The 17,472-nt window shown below is 44.0% G+C and overlaps 7 protein-coding genes across 7 annotated transcripts; 3 read left to right on the top strand and 4 right to left on the bottom strand.

Annotated features, from left to right (window-relative positions):
- Positions 1-116: 116 nt before the first annotated feature.
- Positions 117-3,750, top strand: TOT_030000608 (DNA replication licensing factor; the record flags this gene model as incomplete). The annotated part of the gene is made up of 14 exons (XM_009693352.1): positions 117-278; positions 389-448; positions 480-611; positions 703-791; positions 824-1,004; positions 1,049-1,081; positions 1,108-1,196; positions 1,367-1,467; positions 1,574-1,754; positions 1,810-1,921; positions 1,954-2,155; positions 2,361-2,989; positions 3,234-3,394; positions 3,552-3,750. The coding sequence occupies 14 exons, from the start codon at positions 117-119 to the stop codon at positions 3,748-3,750; spliced, it is 2,331 nt and encodes a 776-aa protein (XP_009691647.1).
- Positions 3,751-3,878: 128 nt separating this feature from the next.
- On the bottom strand, positions 3,879-4,331 carry TOT_030000607 (hypothetical protein; the record flags this gene model as incomplete). The annotated part of the gene is made up of 1 exon (XM_009693351.1): positions 3,879-4,331. One exon carries the CDS (start codon positions 4,329-4,331, stop codon positions 3,879-3,881), a length of 453 nt encoding a protein of 150 aa, XP_009691646.1.
- Positions 4,332-4,691: 360 nt separating this feature from the next.
- TOT_030000606 (uncharacterized protein) lies at positions 4,692-11,567 on the bottom strand (the record flags this gene model as incomplete). Its single annotated transcript, XM_009693350.1, has 7 exons — positions 4,692-5,372; positions 5,643-6,044; positions 6,471-6,597; positions 6,733-8,402; positions 8,538-9,303; positions 9,424-11,211; positions 11,410-11,567. 7 exons carry the CDS (start codon positions 11,565-11,567, stop codon positions 4,692-4,694), a joined length of 5,592 nt encoding a protein of 1,863 aa, XP_009691645.1.
- Positions 11,568-12,004: 437 nt separating this feature from the next.
- On the bottom strand, positions 12,005-12,520 carry TOT_030000605 (uncharacterized protein; the record flags this gene model as incomplete). Its single annotated transcript, XM_009693349.1, has 1 exon — positions 12,005-12,520. The coding sequence occupies one exon, from the start codon at positions 12,518-12,520 to the stop codon at positions 12,005-12,007; it is 516 nt and encodes a 171-aa protein (XP_009691644.1).
- Positions 12,521-12,752: 232 nt separating this feature from the next.
- Positions 12,753-14,273, top strand: TOT_030000604 (uncharacterized protein; the record flags this gene model as incomplete). Its single annotated transcript, XM_009693348.1, has 6 exons — positions 12,753-12,829; positions 12,884-13,188; positions 13,222-13,472; positions 13,532-13,649; positions 13,754-13,899; positions 14,019-14,273. The coding sequence occupies 6 exons, from the start codon at positions 12,753-12,755 to the stop codon at positions 14,271-14,273; spliced, it is 1,152 nt and encodes a 383-aa protein (XP_009691643.1).
- Positions 14,274-14,335: 62 nt separating this feature from the next.
- Positions 14,336-14,927, bottom strand: TOT_030000603 (hypothetical protein; the record flags this gene model as incomplete). The annotated part of the gene is made up of 3 exons (XM_009693347.1): positions 14,336-14,366; positions 14,414-14,693; positions 14,762-14,927. 3 exons carry the CDS (start codon positions 14,925-14,927, stop codon positions 14,336-14,338), a joined length of 477 nt encoding a protein of 158 aa, XP_009691642.1.
- A 224-nt stretch (positions 14,928-15,151) lies between these two features.
- On the top strand, positions 15,152-17,444 carry TOT_030000602 (conserved hypothetical protein; the record flags this gene model as incomplete). The annotated part of the gene is made up of 5 exons (XM_009693346.1): positions 15,152-15,274; positions 15,308-15,372; positions 15,462-15,624; positions 15,686-16,306; positions 16,473-17,444. 5 exons carry the CDS (start codon positions 15,152-15,154, stop codon positions 17,442-17,444), a joined length of 1,944 nt encoding a protein of 647 aa, XP_009691641.1.
- Positions 17,445-17,472: the final 28 nt, after the last annotated feature.

The following is a 17,472-nucleotide window of genomic DNA, read 5'->3' as shown; positions in this document are numbered from 1 at the left end:
TTATATACCTATCCTGATAAGTTTTCACATTTCTAAATTATATTTTTTATATAATTTACCTCCCATACAATTCCATTTATATATTCACATTTTGTTTTAATTACTTTATATATACAATGGAGCTTTCAACTGAAGAAGCCCAGTCTCGTGTTTCCAATTTGTTGGCACATACGAGATCCCTCTCTACGTTTTTAGATCAATTTACGAGCCCGTTGGATTTGGCAGATGAAGAGAATAGCTATAAGCCTTTCGGAGATAAAAAATATAAAAATCAACTGGTATTGCCATATTAGTAACTATACACATTTTAAACCCTGATATACAGAATTGTATGCCCTAGTTACCTCAATAACCTATAAAAATATGCTTCTAATTTATAATAACGTAGCAAGAGATAAAAAACAGCTCATCCAAGGTACTAAAAGTGTATATGGACGATGTGCGACAGGTACGTGACCATTCTGTTTAATTTCTCGCAGTATTTCTTGAAGGAAAACAACGACAAGGAGTTCTATGAAGGGTTGATGATGAATACAAGTCGATACTTGGAAATGTTTTACATAGCCGCGGAGATGGTTTTGGAAACTCTGGATAAACAAGAAAATCACCCGGTTTGAAAGCTATTTATTATTGGTTTGATAGAAATACATAGAAAAATTGGTATTAGTAAAATTTATGATACATTTGTGTATGGATGTGTAGAAGAGTGGCAAGTATTACGATCCAATAGACGAGCTGAGAGAGTCGAGAATGAAGCAAAACAAATTGCCAATTAATCTGAGAACAAACTAGTAGGAGTAAATTAAATAACAGAGACATTTAGTGACATACTGCTGATCAACGGGCAGGACGACTACATAATGAAGATGAAGTACGTCAACGCAGACTTTGTCGGATCGCTGGTCCTGATCGAAGTGGACGTACTGAGGGTGGCGAACATATCGCCGAAGCTGCTCATTGCGACCTACGAGTGCGACATATGCCACAACCACTCCTACAAAACGGTAATATCAATAGCATAGACTCAAAGCACAGTTAGTTAGAACAGCTAGACCATTACCGAAGGGTAACTGGTGCAGTGGTAACCGAAATAATGGCACTGTCTAGGTTGAAGGGAACAACTACATGCCGCTGATGGATTGCATCAACTGCGTTGCAACGAAGAACGTTAAGTCGACACTGAAGTTTCACCCAAAGTGACTACCTATATAGAGTTTGATAAAAAGAGTTAATTAGATATTACATGCTATTACTACTGTTACTGTTTTACAACTATTACTACTGCCATTACTGTTAATACTATTATCACTATTACTACTACTACTACTGCCTTTTGATACTGGTTTAACAATCATTAACATTTCAGGCTGAGTAAATTTGAAAAGTATCAGGAGATAAGGGTGCAGGAGCCTCTGATGCACCTGAATGAGGGAGAAATACCGAAAAATTTGAAGTGTCAGCTGTCAAGTAAGTAGTAGATACAGTGTATTACACTTACACGGAAAATGAAATAGAACTGGTGACTAGTGGTAGTTATGTTGCGTGTAGATACAGGTAAAAATAGTAACTTTAGACACGCTGGTCGGGAGTTTGAGGCCAGGAGATAATGTATTGCTGTACGGGATTCTGCTCCCAGTTTTCAAAGAAGGATTCGTTAACAATAAGTTTACACTGCTGTCAGACAAGATGTTCAAAGTGCTTAACGTCCAGCAGTTGAAAAAGTTTAAGATGTACAATCACTTGAACTACCAAAGGTACGTTGCGCTTTATTACCGTAGCTAACGACTGAGAAAACTAATCATTGTTTAGCCAAATAGAGGAGTTGAACAAAGACGTCAATGTTTATGAAAGACTAGCTTACAGCATAGCGCCGGAGATTTATGGACACCAGGACGTGAAGAAGGCGCTGCTCCTACAGCTGGTAAGGTGAAGGGGGAGATAGAGAATATGTAGGTGGGCGGATGCGGAGTGGTGAAGGGCGACGGAGGGTTCATTAGAGGAAACATACACATACTCCTCCTGGGAGACCCGGGAGTGGCGAAGAGTCAGCTGATGAAGAGAGTGTGCGCAATATCAAGCAGAGGAATATACACGACGGGAAAGGGAAGTTCCTCCTCAGGTTTAACGGCGGCGATCATCAAGGACCCAGCGACAGGTGGGTACCCATTTTACTGTATTAACAGCATAGATATGCTACTAGATTAACATGCTATATGTAAACTAGATTAACATGCTATATGTAAACTAGATTAACATGCTATATGTAAACTAGATTAACGTAATACATACCAAGCTCTATTAACATAATACATACCAAGCTCTATTAACATAAATATATAAATGATTTGATGTTGCTAAAGTTCACGACATAGGGGACACGATGTTGGAGGGAGGAGCACTGGTGCTGGCCTCAGGAGGAGTGTGCTGCATCGACGAATTCGACAAGATGGACGACGAGGACAGGAGCGCAATCTACGAAGTCATGGAGCAGCAGAGAGTGTCAGTGGCAAAGTCAGGACACGTGACGACGCTGAAGGCAGACTCGTCAGTGCTGGCAGCAGCAAACCCACTCAACGGAGTCTACGACGTCAAAAAGTCAGTGATGGTTAACCTGAACCTGCCAGCAGCACTGCTCACACGCTTCGACCTGCAGTTCCTCATGCTGGACGAGTACGACCAGAACTACGACTATCAGCTCTCAATACACAAGCTGAACAATTTTTTGGACCCTGCAAACGCGAAGCGCACTAACAAGAAGAAGGACAAGAAGGAGGGCAAGGACATCGACGTGGTGAGCGTCAACGTGATGCGCTACTACGTCAACTACTGCAAGAGGTTCAGGCCCGTGGCCAAATACAAAATTCTAGAGGAGCTGACCAAGTGGTACGTGAACAACAGGCAGGAGGAATTCCAGCAGGAGCTGTTCAAGGACGACAAGCTGACGTACACTACGCCAAGGTCAATACTGTCGATACTGAGGCTGTCCCAGGTATGCCTACTCTGTTTATAGCAGTTATGGTAGCAGTTGGACTGTTTATAGCAGTTATGGTAGCAGTTGGACTGTTTATAGCAGTTATGGTAGCAGTTGGACTGTTTATAGCAGTTATGGTAGCAGTCATAAGGTTTAAACAAATAACAACAATAATACTAACAATAACAATAGCAACACTAACAACACTAGCAATATCGCTAGCAATACCACTACCAATAGCACTAGCAATAACAATATTTAGGCACTGGCAAGACTCAGATTTAGTAATGTAATAAACATGTCGGACTTGGAGGAGGCAATTCGCCTCACCGAAAGCATGAAAACGACACTCAACTCGGCACTCCAGCAGCAGCGTTTCAAGAGGAAGACCTCGTCATCATCAATCATAATGCAGATCCTCAAGTAAGGACAACTACTACTAATACTACTATTAATACTACTATTGTTGCTACTACTACTAATACTGCTGTTGCTGCTACCACTATTAGTTACATTATGATACCAGTGACTTGCAACTTTTTTCTCAGCAATGTAACCAGTCACTAATAACATTTTACAGGAAAATGAGAAATGGCCTGAAAAATAACATTAATAACTGGGACGGGTGGATCAATGTCTACGACCTTCAGCAGCAAGTGCTCTCAAACGGGCTGAAGGCCAGAGACGTGGACGAATTCATAAACAAGTACTCCCAACTGGCAATTATTCTGCTGAGAAACAACAACACGCAAGTGTCATTCCCGCAGGACCTTCAGTAATTTACTCATGAGTATATTTGCTAATTCGTACACTGTATGTAGTTGCTGCTACGCGCACATATCTACGAGTATGTATGTAAACACGCGCCGACGCACTCGGTAGTGTGTAAGAGTGATTGACATTGAAATTAGAATATTGTATTCGTCGGAGACAGCTTCAAACCCACGTTTAAAAATATCCTCCTCAGAGTCTCCAGGTCCACCCTGTTCAAACTCAGCGAGCTTAACTCATTCGAGCCGCTGATGGGAGGATAGTGAGTGTCGGTAACGTTGGCGCCGTCCTCTGTGTGCACCAGCTCGAGCCTGTAGCTGTCCCTGGCGTCGTTCAGAAACAATAAGTTATCGAGCAGCTGGTCCTTACCGGTCTTAAACCCTAATCGGTTGAGACCTCTGCACAGTTGACCCACAGTCATGGAATCCTTGGAATCGGCGCCCGTGGAAGCCTTGGAAAGCAGCTTGTATAACAGGCCTACTATTTCGTCCATTTTTTCCCTCACTTCAGGCTCATTTTCATAAATGGTCTTCAGCCTCTTGTCTTTGGTCCTTTTTACGGCCTTTTTAGTTGTAGTCGTCTTCCTCATTGTCACCCGCGAATATTCATCGAAAACACATATTCCGTCCCATTTTATCCTCTACTTCATTAGACATACAATATACAAACATTACAAAAAACAATAGACAAACTTAAGGACATTATTACAACAAACAAACTCTCATACTCTCACGTGTGTAGGATTACACCATACGTGGAATCCTCACTCATTAACCGCACTTCCTCACCACTGCCACTGTATAAACTCGCCTTGGTTTACACAAGCTCACCATGCTATAACGCTAACTAATATGCACATACGTCGGTACCTCCACGGCAAATGCGCTCGTAAACGGACGCCCATATAAGTTTGTGTACTCGTGAGTGTGTAAAACATTAAACGCGAACGTCACCTCTTCAAACTCTTGTAGTAGTTGGTCCGCGACCTCGCGTCCATGAACGACTTCAGAAAGAGCTCCTGGTCCTCAGGCTTGCTGAGCACTATGAGGTACTTCGCGGGCTTCACCTTCACGTCGCTGAAGACCTTCTTGATGCACATTATCAGCTCGCCCAGAATCTTGAAAATCTTCTCCAGCTCGTTCTCCGCGCCAAGCTCAGTCTTGTCCGGGCCGCTCGCTCCGAAGTCTTCTCCCAGGTAGTACCAGACGTCCTTCAGCTCCGCGAATATCCGGTCCTTGTGCTCGTTCGTCTCGTTCAGCCTTTTCTTACACATGCCTATCAGCGCGTTCATCTTGTCGTCGGCGCCGCTGCCGCTCGACGAGAGTGAGCTGCTGCTGCGATCTGTGTTGTTCAGGCTGTTGGAGGCGCCCGCTGACAGGCTGCTCATGTCGTTGTTGAAACTGGCTCTCGTGCCTGCGCTTGACCTGTCGAACAGCGTTATGATTTCCAGCAGCTGGTTCGACAGCTCCTGCAGGGTCTCGTTTATCCCTCTCGAGGATATCTTTTGGGCCTTGAGCACGTTCATCAGCTTCTTGTCAATGTTCAGCAGGTTCCCTCCCAGGGCGTCATCTGGGTCAGGCAGCGGGGCGCCGACCTGTTTGGTCGTGGCGGTTTCTAAAGCACCGGCCGACTTATTTGCATTAGGCCCAACAGGTACACCAACTTGTATATCTGGGCTGGGCTCCACTGTCGTGCCAAGTGGCTTATTCGTGGCAGTTTCTGGAGTAACAGTTGCTTTGCGGGCGCTGGGCCCGACCGGGGTGCACACCGGCTTATCACCCGCCCCGGCAGCTTCCTCCGCCCCCTCGTCCTCGTCGAAGTCGTCCTCCGCTATTGGCGTGTTCGAGGCTATGTTGTTCGCCACTGCCGCCACGTTCAGCTCGGGCTTCCTCGAGGCCACCGGCGTGTTCTCTGCACTCGACGGCTCCGCCGAAGTCGCGCTCGTCAGCAGCTTAATGTAGAGGTTTATGATGAGGTAGTGCAGAGAGGACAGCGTGTTGTCCGATGACTTGAAGTCGATCAGCTTTATTGTCGACGAGAGCGTGAATCCCTTTTCTCCCTCGTTTATGTTCCCGTAGTTCACGAAGTTTCCGTACTGCAGTATTATGTTCAGTATCAGCGGGAGCAGCCTGCTGTTCTTCACCTCCGATATTGCGTCGTTGTACAGCTTAAGCTGCTGGGCGATCACCAGCAGCTGGTGCTCCATGTCTATGTAGTACTTCACCAGGTTTATCTTCACCCACATTCTGTCCCTCAGCAGCATTTCGATAAGCATCCTTTCGATGTCTCTGAACTGTCGAAGCTTCAGCGTGTTGTCGTCCGCCTGATCCACCTCCTTGGCCACTTCCTTCTGCGCGCTACTTTCTGCTGGTTTAGCTTTTTTGTCTTCGTTGGTATTCGTCGCGCCTGTACCCGTGGTGCTAGTGCCATTGCTGCTGGCATCAACGGCCATGGGCTCACCGGCCAGTGTTTCTGTTGCCATGGTCTCCGTGCTACTGTTAACTGCACTAACTCCCACTGCTAAGCCACGGCTGGCGGTTTCAGCATCCTTAGCACCACTGCTCGTGCTGTTACGGTAGCCCGTGTCCCCACCAGCTACGTTTGCTCCTGCGCTGCCAACGCTTGCACCCGCTGTAGCGCTGCGACCAGTGCCGGGTGTATCGACAACAGCAGTGTTAGCAGCAGCTGCACCACCACCCACACCAAGGCTGGCCCGCAGCCCGGCGACGTCTATTGCGTTGTAGCTGCTCACCAACAGCTCGATTTCGTGCTCGCTCGGGTACGACAGGTGCAGCTTGTTCACGTTGTCCTTGATTTCGTCGATCTCCTTCTCGTTCACGGGCGCGTTGATGATGCTGGCCGTGCCCGTGGAGCTGACGACGTGACTCGCGGGCGCCGCCGCAGCAACGCCGCCTCCGGCTGCGAACCCGCTCGTGTCCGCAGTCTCGCTGCTGGCGAGGCTTCCGAAGCTTCCCGTGCTCAGGCCGAACATGCTTCCGATCGAGCTCGTGCGCGAGCTGAGGCTTCCCGCGCCTCCCTCGCAGGCCACTGCGCTGAAGTACGTCAGCACCGGGGTCAGTATCGCAAGGCTGTTCACGTCGTCCAGCAGCCGTATGTACTCGTCCATGCTGTTGAACCTCAGTATGATCAGGACGTTCTGCGCCCTCTTGTTGTCCAGGACCTCGATAAGCGTGCTCGTCTTCTTCCTCTTGCTCGCGCTCTGAGCCTCCTGCACCTCCACCATCGACCTGCTGTTCATCGTCGATATCGAGTTCGTCGCGTGCGAGGACCTGCTGAACAGCTTCTTTATGTTCGTCACGTCGATCAGGTCACTCTGCGTCGTGTTCGACCTCAGCAGGTTGTCGTTGAATGACGCGAATATCGTGTTGTTCAGCTTATTCGGCAGCAGCGGCTTCCAGTGCAGCTTCACTCCCAGCGGCAGTGCTCTCTTGACGCTCTTGATTGGCCCCTTCGGTATCGGCGGTACCTTCTTTCCCAGTTTCGGCGGCATCTTTCCCTTCGGCGCCTGCTTAGCCGTGGGCTGCTTCGCCTCCGGCTTTTCCTGTTTTTCTGTGTCCTTTTGCTTCACTGGCGGATCCGTTGGCGCTTTCCCCATTATCAGCGGCGGCACCAACAGTGGCCCGCTTTTCGCCGGCGCCGCCTTGCTTATTGGCGAGAGCGATATGTCCAGCCTCGTGGTCAGCAGCACTTCCTTTGGACTCGGCAGCCCTCCCAGGTCACTTTTGTCCGATATCGACATGCCATCTGACGACAGCGCCATACTTTCTGCCGACCCGCTCGATTTCGAGTCCTCCTTCCTGCCCTGGCCTTCTCCGTCGCTCGCTGTTGCCACTGGCTGTAAAAGCCCTGGCTTCTCTCGTTCCACTCTTTCCACCTTGGCGTACACTGCCGACTTCCCTCTGAACAGGCTCTCCACGTCCTCTCCCTTCGCGAACCTCTTTTCAAACTCCTCCAGCTTCTCCTTGTCCAACAGGTTTCTCATTGCCATGTAACCCTCCTTGTACGTCAGGAGCTTAATCAGGTTCTCGTCGTTCAGTCTACTTAGCAGCTCACTTCTGCTAAGTTGCGATTTCTTATCCTTCGATGCGTCCTCTTCTGATGCTGACGCCTGCGTAAGCTTCTTTTCATCCGCGTACTCCAGTATCGTCACCAACTCTTCATCCTTGAACCCTCTAAACAGCTTTTCCGCCTCCTCTTCTGACAACCTATCCTTCTCTGGGCCCAGCTGCGTTCTTTCTTCGCGTCCCAATAACCCATACTTGTCCTCGACTGCTCCTTCCTTCGTCCCGAGTATAGCATCCTCCTTAGTCGCCAGTATCGCGTCTTCTGCCTTCCCTGGGCTCAAGTCACTGCTCTTCAGCAGGTGCATCATACTTTCTCCTTCCGACGGACCCCTTCCCTCGCTGGTTCTTAACTGCACCTCATCAGCTGATGTCACCAGGTCCCCTCTTACTACGAAGCTCGATTCCTCGCGATCCATTTCCATTCCGCTTCTGCTTGATGAGGAGCTGCTTTCTCCTTCCAACATCTCTCCGTCGCTCGCCAGGGAGCCTTCGTCTCCTGATGGTAACAGTGGTGTTCTCTCCGAGAGTCTAAAATTTCTTATCGACTTCAATCTATCCAGCGGATCCTCATCCACCTGTGCATCTTCTTCCTTCTTTTCTTTTCCACTTCCTTTTAATTCTTCTCCTTCTCTTTTATCATCTTCCTCGACGACCTTCTCCTTTTCTCCATCCCACCTCTTTTCTAGCTCACCTTCCAACTCATCTGTCACTGATCTCTGCTCATCATGTCCTTTTTGACCTTCTTCGATCTTTTCTAACTCTCTTGATGCCTTTTCACTTTCCCCTGATTCGTCTATTTCGTATTCTATTATATCAAATTTTTTCGGGGTTTCTAGATCTTCGTCGAATTTTTCCTTGTAGAACTCGTTCGCCTCGTCCTGGTTGAAGTAGTTTTGGTGAAACGGTTTTTTCAGCTGGATCAGCAGCGTCAGTGCTTCTGCGAAACTCTTGCACAGCTTCAGTGCCAGCAGACACGTCTCTATTTTGTGCTTCGTCAGTCTCAGTAGCTGCTGTAATTCGTTTAACTTTACCTTTTTTATATGATTTACTACAAAGTTCATCACATTTCCTCCTTTACTGAATATGTACCATCCTTCTTCCGTGGTTGACTCCATTACCATTTCGCTTCCTATTGATTCTTTGGATACTAGCTGCTCACACACTTCCTTCTTTAATTGTGTCAGGTTAATCAGTATCCTTGAGTTTGGCAATATTGGACATTTTTTGTCCCATATGTCCAGATCCTCCTTTTTAAGCTCTATTACGGTTCTATCTACGAAGCTCGTGTTGAACGAGTAGCTGGCCACGTGATTTCTTCCCAGGTTCTTTATGTCCACCACGAACACTATCGTCACATCTCCCGTCAGTACCACATCTCTTTCCTCGGCGCCGTCGTCGTACTGGCTTCCTCCACTCACCCCCTTACTTCCACTCTCGTGGCTGTACGCCCCCTTTTTACCTTGCTTACCATAGACGCTAGTGTATCCCCCATCAGCCCTATTTCCGTGGCTTCCTTCGACCCCATTCTTATGACGTTCCTTGTTTCCACCTTCTCTGTGCTCCTTCTTAAAGTAGTATACGACGTTATCGTCGTACTCTGCGTTAATCATCGTCTTCGTCGTGTAGTTGTATGGGCATGAGAGCAGCTTCACTTCTTCGTTCGAGTCGCCCTGGTTGTAGTAGCTACACTTACAGTTTCTAAACATTATGCTGTCGTACGACCTGCACCTGTGATTTACCCACTCGTTCAGCGGACTCACTACGTTGTCCGAGTCATAACTGGGGCCGAGGTCTCCTGGTGAGCACGTCGCATAACTCGTGCCGCTACTCACCTCCGCGTCCGCTCCCAGTGGTGATGAGGCCTGTAACTCAGTCGCTTTAGCGTGTATTTCTGCGGCTCTATTCGCGTGGCCTGTCGCCAATCTTGTCTTCAGGTTAACGCCGCTGATTGTTGGATTAACTGTGCCACAAAAGCGACTGGCGCCGCTCGTCACCGGACTGACGATACCCTGACTTAGACTCGAGTCTGCTGACGGGGTCTTACCCCCGTACGGCGATTTCCCCAGGACTTGCTCCACCGTCGCCTTCCCTGCATTCGAATCTACGCTGCGCACTGTTAACATCTGCTCCACGCTCCCGCTCAGTGAGCTGTATCCGTCCGTCGTTACCGACCTTGACGTCAGGTCCGTTATGTCGTACGTGCCCGTGTTCCCGTTCAACTGATATATTTCGATGTCTATTCTGTGCTTCGGGATCAGCGAGTTTACCAGCACCACGCTGTCCAGCCTGTAGGCCTTGATTTCCGCCACCTTCAGGTTGTCCTTGCTGGCCACGTAGTTCATCTCCTCGCTCTCCAGCTCCTCTATCAGGCTTTCTGCCTCCGCCACGTACAGGTCGCTGTTGCGCACTCTCTTGATGACGTTGTAGTAGTAGTAGAGGTACCTCTTGTACGAGGGCGGCCAGGTCGTGATTGGGAACATCAGCGGCACGTTGCTGTTGCACTCCTCCGTCGCCGGGCCGCAGTACTCTCGCCACCTCAGCGTGTTAAGCAGTCTGTCCTGCAGCTCACTTATGTTGCTTACGCTCTGGTCCATCGTCAGGATCAGGCACGAGAATACCAGCAGGATGTTGAAGTTGATGTTCGTGTAGTTGAGTAGGCAGAACTTGTCCAGCGTGTCGAACTTGATCCAGAATAGCATTGCTGAGCACACCGTCAGGATGTACCCGAAGGACGGTATATAGTGCTCGTTCATTCTCAGCTCCACGATCTGGTCGTTGAACTCCTTGTTGAACAGGTCGCTCAGGCTGTACTTGTCGTCGCACAGGTCGAAGACCACGTACTTCTGGTAGTTGATGTAGCTCGTGTCCAGTCCGAAGTCCTTGATGTCGTAGTACTTGTTGTTTATGCACACCACGTCCTTGTATCCTATCAGGAAGTTTACGTCTATTTCCGATTCTGCGATTTTTTTTTCCTTGTCCTCCAGCACCGTGTTTACGATCTCGTTGTACGTCATCTGCTTAAACAGAATGTTGATCTTCGTGTACACGTAGTTGTAGAAGTTAACCATGAACTCGAACTCGTGCTCTCTCGTCGTCTTCCCTGAGAAGTCGATATCCTTGTAGTACTTCGTCGTCAGCTTCTGGAAGAGCTTCAGGAATAGCAGCAGCTCCTCCACGTTGTTTCTCAGCGTCTTCTCCTTGCTCAGGTACCTCCACGGCGTCCTCATTGCGAACATGTTGTAGTTCAGGAAATGCAGCAGTGGCGGTATCAGCTCATTCTTTTTCACCACCAGGTCTGCCTTTCTAATAATGTATTCTCCCTTTTCTCCTCTATCTTCCCAACTATCTCCTTCCTTTGGCGTTTTTTCTCCCAGTTTCGTGTTTCTGTTTTTTAGCTTAAATGCTCTACTTCCCAGCTTAAACACTGCTTCTGTTTCTGCGTTTCCCATGTTTAGTTGCATTTCCTGCCTATAGAGTCCTCCTTTATATTGCTTAGGAGTGAATCCTATATATTCTATGATTTTATCTTCATTGAAGCTCGGTCTTTCCACGCTAATTGTCGATTCTCCTTGCCCTCCTGACCTTTTTAGTGCCAGGTTTTTCAGATTTACGCTCAATTGTCTTATTAAACTTTTTTCTTGTTTTCCTGTGTTTTTCAGTGAATTTATTTCCGATTCAGTTTTCGAATCTTTCGCGTATTTTTTATATATTTCCTTGTTTCCTTCTGTATTCAGGCTCATATATTTTTTATTCGATTAAAATACTCATTTACTTTTATTTTACTTCAACTTCAGTTTATTAATGGGACTTTTATGGCAATTTATTATTCTTCCACCTCGGTTTTACTCATCAAGGTGTAATAATAACTATTGTTATTTTTTATTAAAACTGATTAAACTATGATATTTTACACTGCACTTTAACTACTATTTAAATTCTATAATATTCATATATGTTACACTTCATTTTTCATTTTCAATTCATTTTTTTTCCAATTGCTATCGGGCTATGCATTCCATTAATATATTTTATATTATTCTAGTGTTAAAAATGCTACTTTGCAGTTCTAAATACAATGCATTATATTTTTTTACAAAATTAACTAAAATAAATTAATTTACATTGAATTTAATCCAAATGTGTGACGCCTTTTTATTTTCTGTACTGAATTAAAATTTTATGTAATAATTGAATTTAAATCCAAAGTGATATTTGTTCTTGTGTTAATGAAGTTTTCCTCGCTTGAGGAACACTTTATAAACTTCGTATCTTCCAGGACCTGCAAGTAAATTTTGTTGAAAATGACGACGATTGCGATGTGTAGAATGTTGAACGTCTTTCTGTCCAGCTTTAAATTTTCAGCCATTTTTCTTTTTATTATAAAATATATTGACCCTGTGGGATCTCCTGCTAAAAATATTGTTTTATCCTTGTAATAATCGTTTACTATTATGTGGCTAAACAGGTGCTTGTTTATATCAGCTTCAGTATCTATTTCGCTAAATTGCAGGGTCATATTTGTTGTTTTGATTGAATAGCTAGGAATATCGGCAATGCTAGTCTGTTTTGAAAGTTTAAGAGGAATCTCGGAAACTGTGCAAAATTCTTCCTCCAAAAGCTCCAAATCCGTCTTCTTCTCCAGTATTCTAGACAAAAGTAGTTTAGAACCAGGAATATAATGCAATTTACCCATTTTTCCATTTATTAAAACTCATTTCTTTAATTATTACTGTTATTCTGTGTGGATTCTTGTGCAAATATAATTAATTTTTATCACACATTATCTTATTTATTAGCCCCTTACTTGTTTTATTTTACTCATTTATATCGTGTTTTATATGTAAACTTTATTAATTGTTAACCTTCTTTTAATTCTCAATGTTATGAATATTTTTTATAACTACGTTACCAATTAAGCCGTTAACATGTTCAGGTGTTTGCTCAGGCGTACATTCTCTTGTACGGTAAATTTAGAAACACCTTCCACAATAAACAACCAGAAGTGAGTTTTTTTTATTGATTCACCAGACTCTGCCGACTAACAAAAAACTTTTAGGAATAGTAAAAAAAACTTCCTGGATGCCATAAACTTAACTATGCCGGTTCTAGGCATGAAAAAACAACAGGTTGAGGCGGAATTGAAAAGTTTGGGAGAGGAACTTAGGAGTTGCGGCATGTACCCAGAGACTGAGAAGTTTGTAAAGGCAGGATTGCAGGACTTCCGCCTAAATTTAGTGAAGAGCGTCCTCTCAGACAGCGCTAAGATTAACCAGATGTCCCAGTACATACTTCAAACGCCCTCGAAGCTGTTCAGACCCTCACTATCGCTGCTGACACACAGGCTGCTGCAGCCTTCCAACAGTTAGTAGCCGCTATTGTTAAGATTACATTTAGATGATATTCGGAGGCTCATTGAGCTCTGTAAAAGCTACGAACTCATCCACATCGGCACCTTGATCCACGACGATATATTGGACGACAGCGCGATGCGTCGCAAGGCGGAGACCCTGCACCTCAAGTTTCAAATCAAAAGCTCAGTGCTGGTCGGGGACTTCCTGTTGGCCAAGTCGGCCAAGATAGCGGCCTCCCTGGACTCAGTATCAGTAATTCAGAGGCTGTCGGAGACACTGAAGGACCTTATAGAGGTAGTTACTAGTGACCATTCTAGTTAGCGACGATGCGTAACTGTAATCACACAACTCAGGGTGAAATGTTCAATGTGGATTTGAGTGAGGACATGTGTAAAGACTATTTTAAGAAGATTTACATGAAAACAGCCTCGTTAATCGCAAACAACATGGCGTCAGTGCCAATCATATACAGTAAGTGCTAAATAGTAGGCTATTGCAATGGTATTGGCAACTAGATACAGTAACTTTATACTGAGGCAACAAACGCACACACATATTTACATTGTGCAAATAAGCTGTAGATATGGATGATGGCCTAGTTGACCTTTTTCATTTAATTGGCGTGCACATCGGAATGGCTTTTCAAATCTGTGATGACCTGTTAGATTACACCTCCACTGTAGATGATGCAGGAAAGCCGTTACTGAGTGACCTCAAATCGGTACCCTTAGTAGACCAGTTACATAACATTATTTATGGTGGTTAACACTTGCGACTGTTTACTGATGTATATGTACACACATAAGTAATACTAATTGGAGTATCACCAATCTTCATTAGGGACTTTTCACTTTACCCTTAATCTGTACCATATACAAAGATAACACCATGAATCGAAGCATAATAAATCTTGTCAAGGATGGAAGCTACGGTGAAGTTTTAAAAATCATGAACAACAATGATGAATACATTAATCAGTGTAAACTATCGATTTACTACCACCTCTATCAAATAAAGTTGCTATTGAAGGAGTTTGATCCCATACACTACCATTCCCTCATCAACTATGTTTATAACGTAGTTGATAGATCATAATGTCGTACATACATTCCACACGGTGTTTGCAGATGCATTTTGTACATTCGTATATCCAGCAGTTAGTTAGTGTGTATGGGCGTTGAATAGGCACTAAGGAATGCATATAACTGGTAATAGATTAGGTGTGCTTCGGAAACTGTGGAACATCCAGGTCGGTGATGGCCAGCTTCCTGTTTCGAATCGGCCTCGGATACTTCAGCAAGTTCTTGTACTTGAACTGAAACCCAGTTTTGTTGCTAGAATTGGGGCAGAACGGGTTCGTCTGTCTCCTGTAGGGGACTATCTGTGGAATTCCACATCTCATGTACCTTATTGGTGATTTGCCAGTTACGTCAGCTTCAGAAGTACAAGCATCTTCGGGGCTTGAGGCATTGGCGTTGCTAAAACTACAAGCAGCCTTGACAATTTTGTCAATTTCTGCACAAGTTTATCAGTTTTAAGGAGGCTTAGATACATTAAAGTAGGTGGGTGAGTAAGAAACTTACGAGCTTGATTCGACAAAATTGAATGCTTGGAAATATTATTAAAATAGTACTGATAATGGAAGTTGGTAACAGTCCACATTAAGTTATCAATAAAGGGCTTAAACCCGTTTACTTCCAACTTTTTACGCCTAGTATATAGTCCATGCCTGAGGTATCTATAGGCCATTTTTACATTTATTTAACAACATTTATCAAATTACAGTTTGGAAACCAGCGATTTAATCACTATTATATAAACATATTCATAAAATAAGAATCTCAAGATGACTAAAAATAAAATGTGTATGTACATTTGTGTAAGGGGGCTCAATAATAATTCACACAATAAATACGTGAATACTCAATTGAAAAATGAGTAGTTGTACACTAATTTGTATATTATAGTAAAAAATGGAAAAAACATTAAATGATATCTCGTTACTGTGGAACGACATTGGACTCTTCAATGATATTTCCAGGCTTCCTTCCACATCTTCCACGGACCGTTTGGCCTCCAACGAGGATTTAATTGAGGTGAAATTAAATTAAATTAACAGTTTTGTGTAGGAATTGAATTATAATGAACACCTAATAACGAATAAAATTGATAATTTATCGCATAAGTGGAACATGTACTCATCAATTATTTATACAGTTATCGCATTTTTACCAGGATTACATACACAGAATCAGAAATAAGCACCAATTAACACATTTATAGACTAATGGATCAAATAAAAAACAACGAAACTATTATAAAATTACACGAAAATACAATATTCAACTTCAGTGAACTGACGATAAAGGAAATACTCTTGCACAATAATTTTAAATACATTAATCAGAACTATAATCAGCTGTTACAACTAAAGGAACAACTGAACGTGAGTACCTATATTAGTAGAGATAACTCTGTTAAATATACACACCCTTATGACCATTTAGGCTAAAATACAAAAAATGGAGTCGATATATAACAACTACAACAACTTGAATTTAAATGAGAAGTTCATTAACTCCCTGCCGATTAGTTCCAGGGACTTTGACTGTAAAATAACTGACCTGATCGACGTGATTAGGAAGATTAAGAGCTCAATAGAGTTCTTTGAGCACAATAAAAGCTACTATAAGTCCGAGTTTTATAAAGCTAAGTACCAGGAACAGTTTAAGCTACTGCTGCAGTACGTTAAGATGCTGCTGAAGAATTACTTTAACGGACTGGCGCACTTCAACGTGCCCGGAAGCCCAGGAGCTAGACTTAAAGTTAACAAGGACGGCAGCACTAATGACCTGAGCACTAATAAACTAATAAAGAGCTTAGAGAGGATACGAGGCCTGTTGACGCACATAAGGAATGAGGAGGACGAAATGCTGCAAATAGAGATGTACTACATCAACTTCAGACTGCGGCTGTTATACCACATGGGTGAATTGGAAAACAACAAGGGCGATTTCGGCGAGCTACTGGAGGATATCGAAGTGCTCGTAAACCATTTTATTAACCTGGTTAACCTGGAGATGTTGTACTACAACGTGCTGTTTGGAGACATTCTATCGACAGATCAGGTATAATAGTGAGAGAGTTATTGTAGAGCATAATAGTGGAAACAACTAATTGGGCAGTTAGGTAGTTGACTAATTTGGTAGCTAGTTGACTAATTCAGTAGTTGATAGAATAACAGGTACCTATCTAATTAACAAGTGGTAGCTGACATGACTAATAAACGTTTAGGCCTCCGTATTGATCAATGCAATAAACAATAACTTTAACACGCTGTTGAAAGTTTACTTCAATAACCTAAGTAGGACTAAGAACATAAAGAACTTTGGTGAAATGGAAAGGAACAATGAAAAGTTGAGGTCGACGTTGGTAGAGTTAAGTAACTACAGGGACCATTTGTTTAATAAAAACGTAAACACAGCAACTTTAAACAGCTACCTTAACCAGGCTGAAAGCATGTTGGTGAACAATTTGGCGTATTTCTTTAACAACTATGGCAGTGTCGGCGGATATCCGTTCGATTATTCGCACAGTGATTTGCCAACGTATTGCACGGGATACTTGCTAAAACAAGCAAGCGCCGATGTATTTGGATACCCCAAAGATGATTCTTCCAAGGACGCTGAGGGTGACAATAAAACTGAACCAGGAGAAAGTGGGCTTAACGCCTGCATACACCCACTGGTGTATCACATGTTAATAGTGATAAATAAGTATGATGCGCACATATTAAACAAAGCAAAGTTGTATAAAAGTCTAATGATTCATCTGAAGAAAACGCTGAATGATTTTGGGCATTTTAAGACGCTGAAGCTATCTAAGCAGCTGTACGAAGTTAACTTGAGACTGTTTGCGTACAATAATTTATACTATTTTAACAGTCGCTTAAATTTTAACACGGAGGATGTTATTAACTCTGGAAGTGCGGCAGGGCATGTTTTCAGTGAATTGAAGACGCATATGAGTCAGATTAAAATTAAGTTGGTCCAGATGCTAATAGAGCAGTTATGCAGCAAGGGCGTGGAGACTATGGACGAGGAGGGGGAAAGTAAGCTTAATAAAATATACAATGTGCTGTACAACATAAACAGTGACGAAAACTTCGTTGATTCTATCGTGGATCTGATTTTAAGCCATTTTAACCTGGACAGGCACCTTCTTAGTAGAAACAGGGAAGAAGCCGATAATATACTAGTAATATGAGCCGTATTTTAATTATTCTGTGTTTTTT

Source organism: Theileria orientalis, chromosome 3 (genome assembly GCF_000740895.1).
Source record: "Theileria orientalis strain Shintoku DNA, chromosome 3, complete genome".
NCBI lineage: Eukaryota > Apicomplexa > Aconoidasida > Piroplasmida > Theileriidae > Theileria > Theileria orientalis.
Note: the sequence above shows the minus strand (reverse complement) of the source record. Positions and strands in the feature narration are given on the sequence as shown.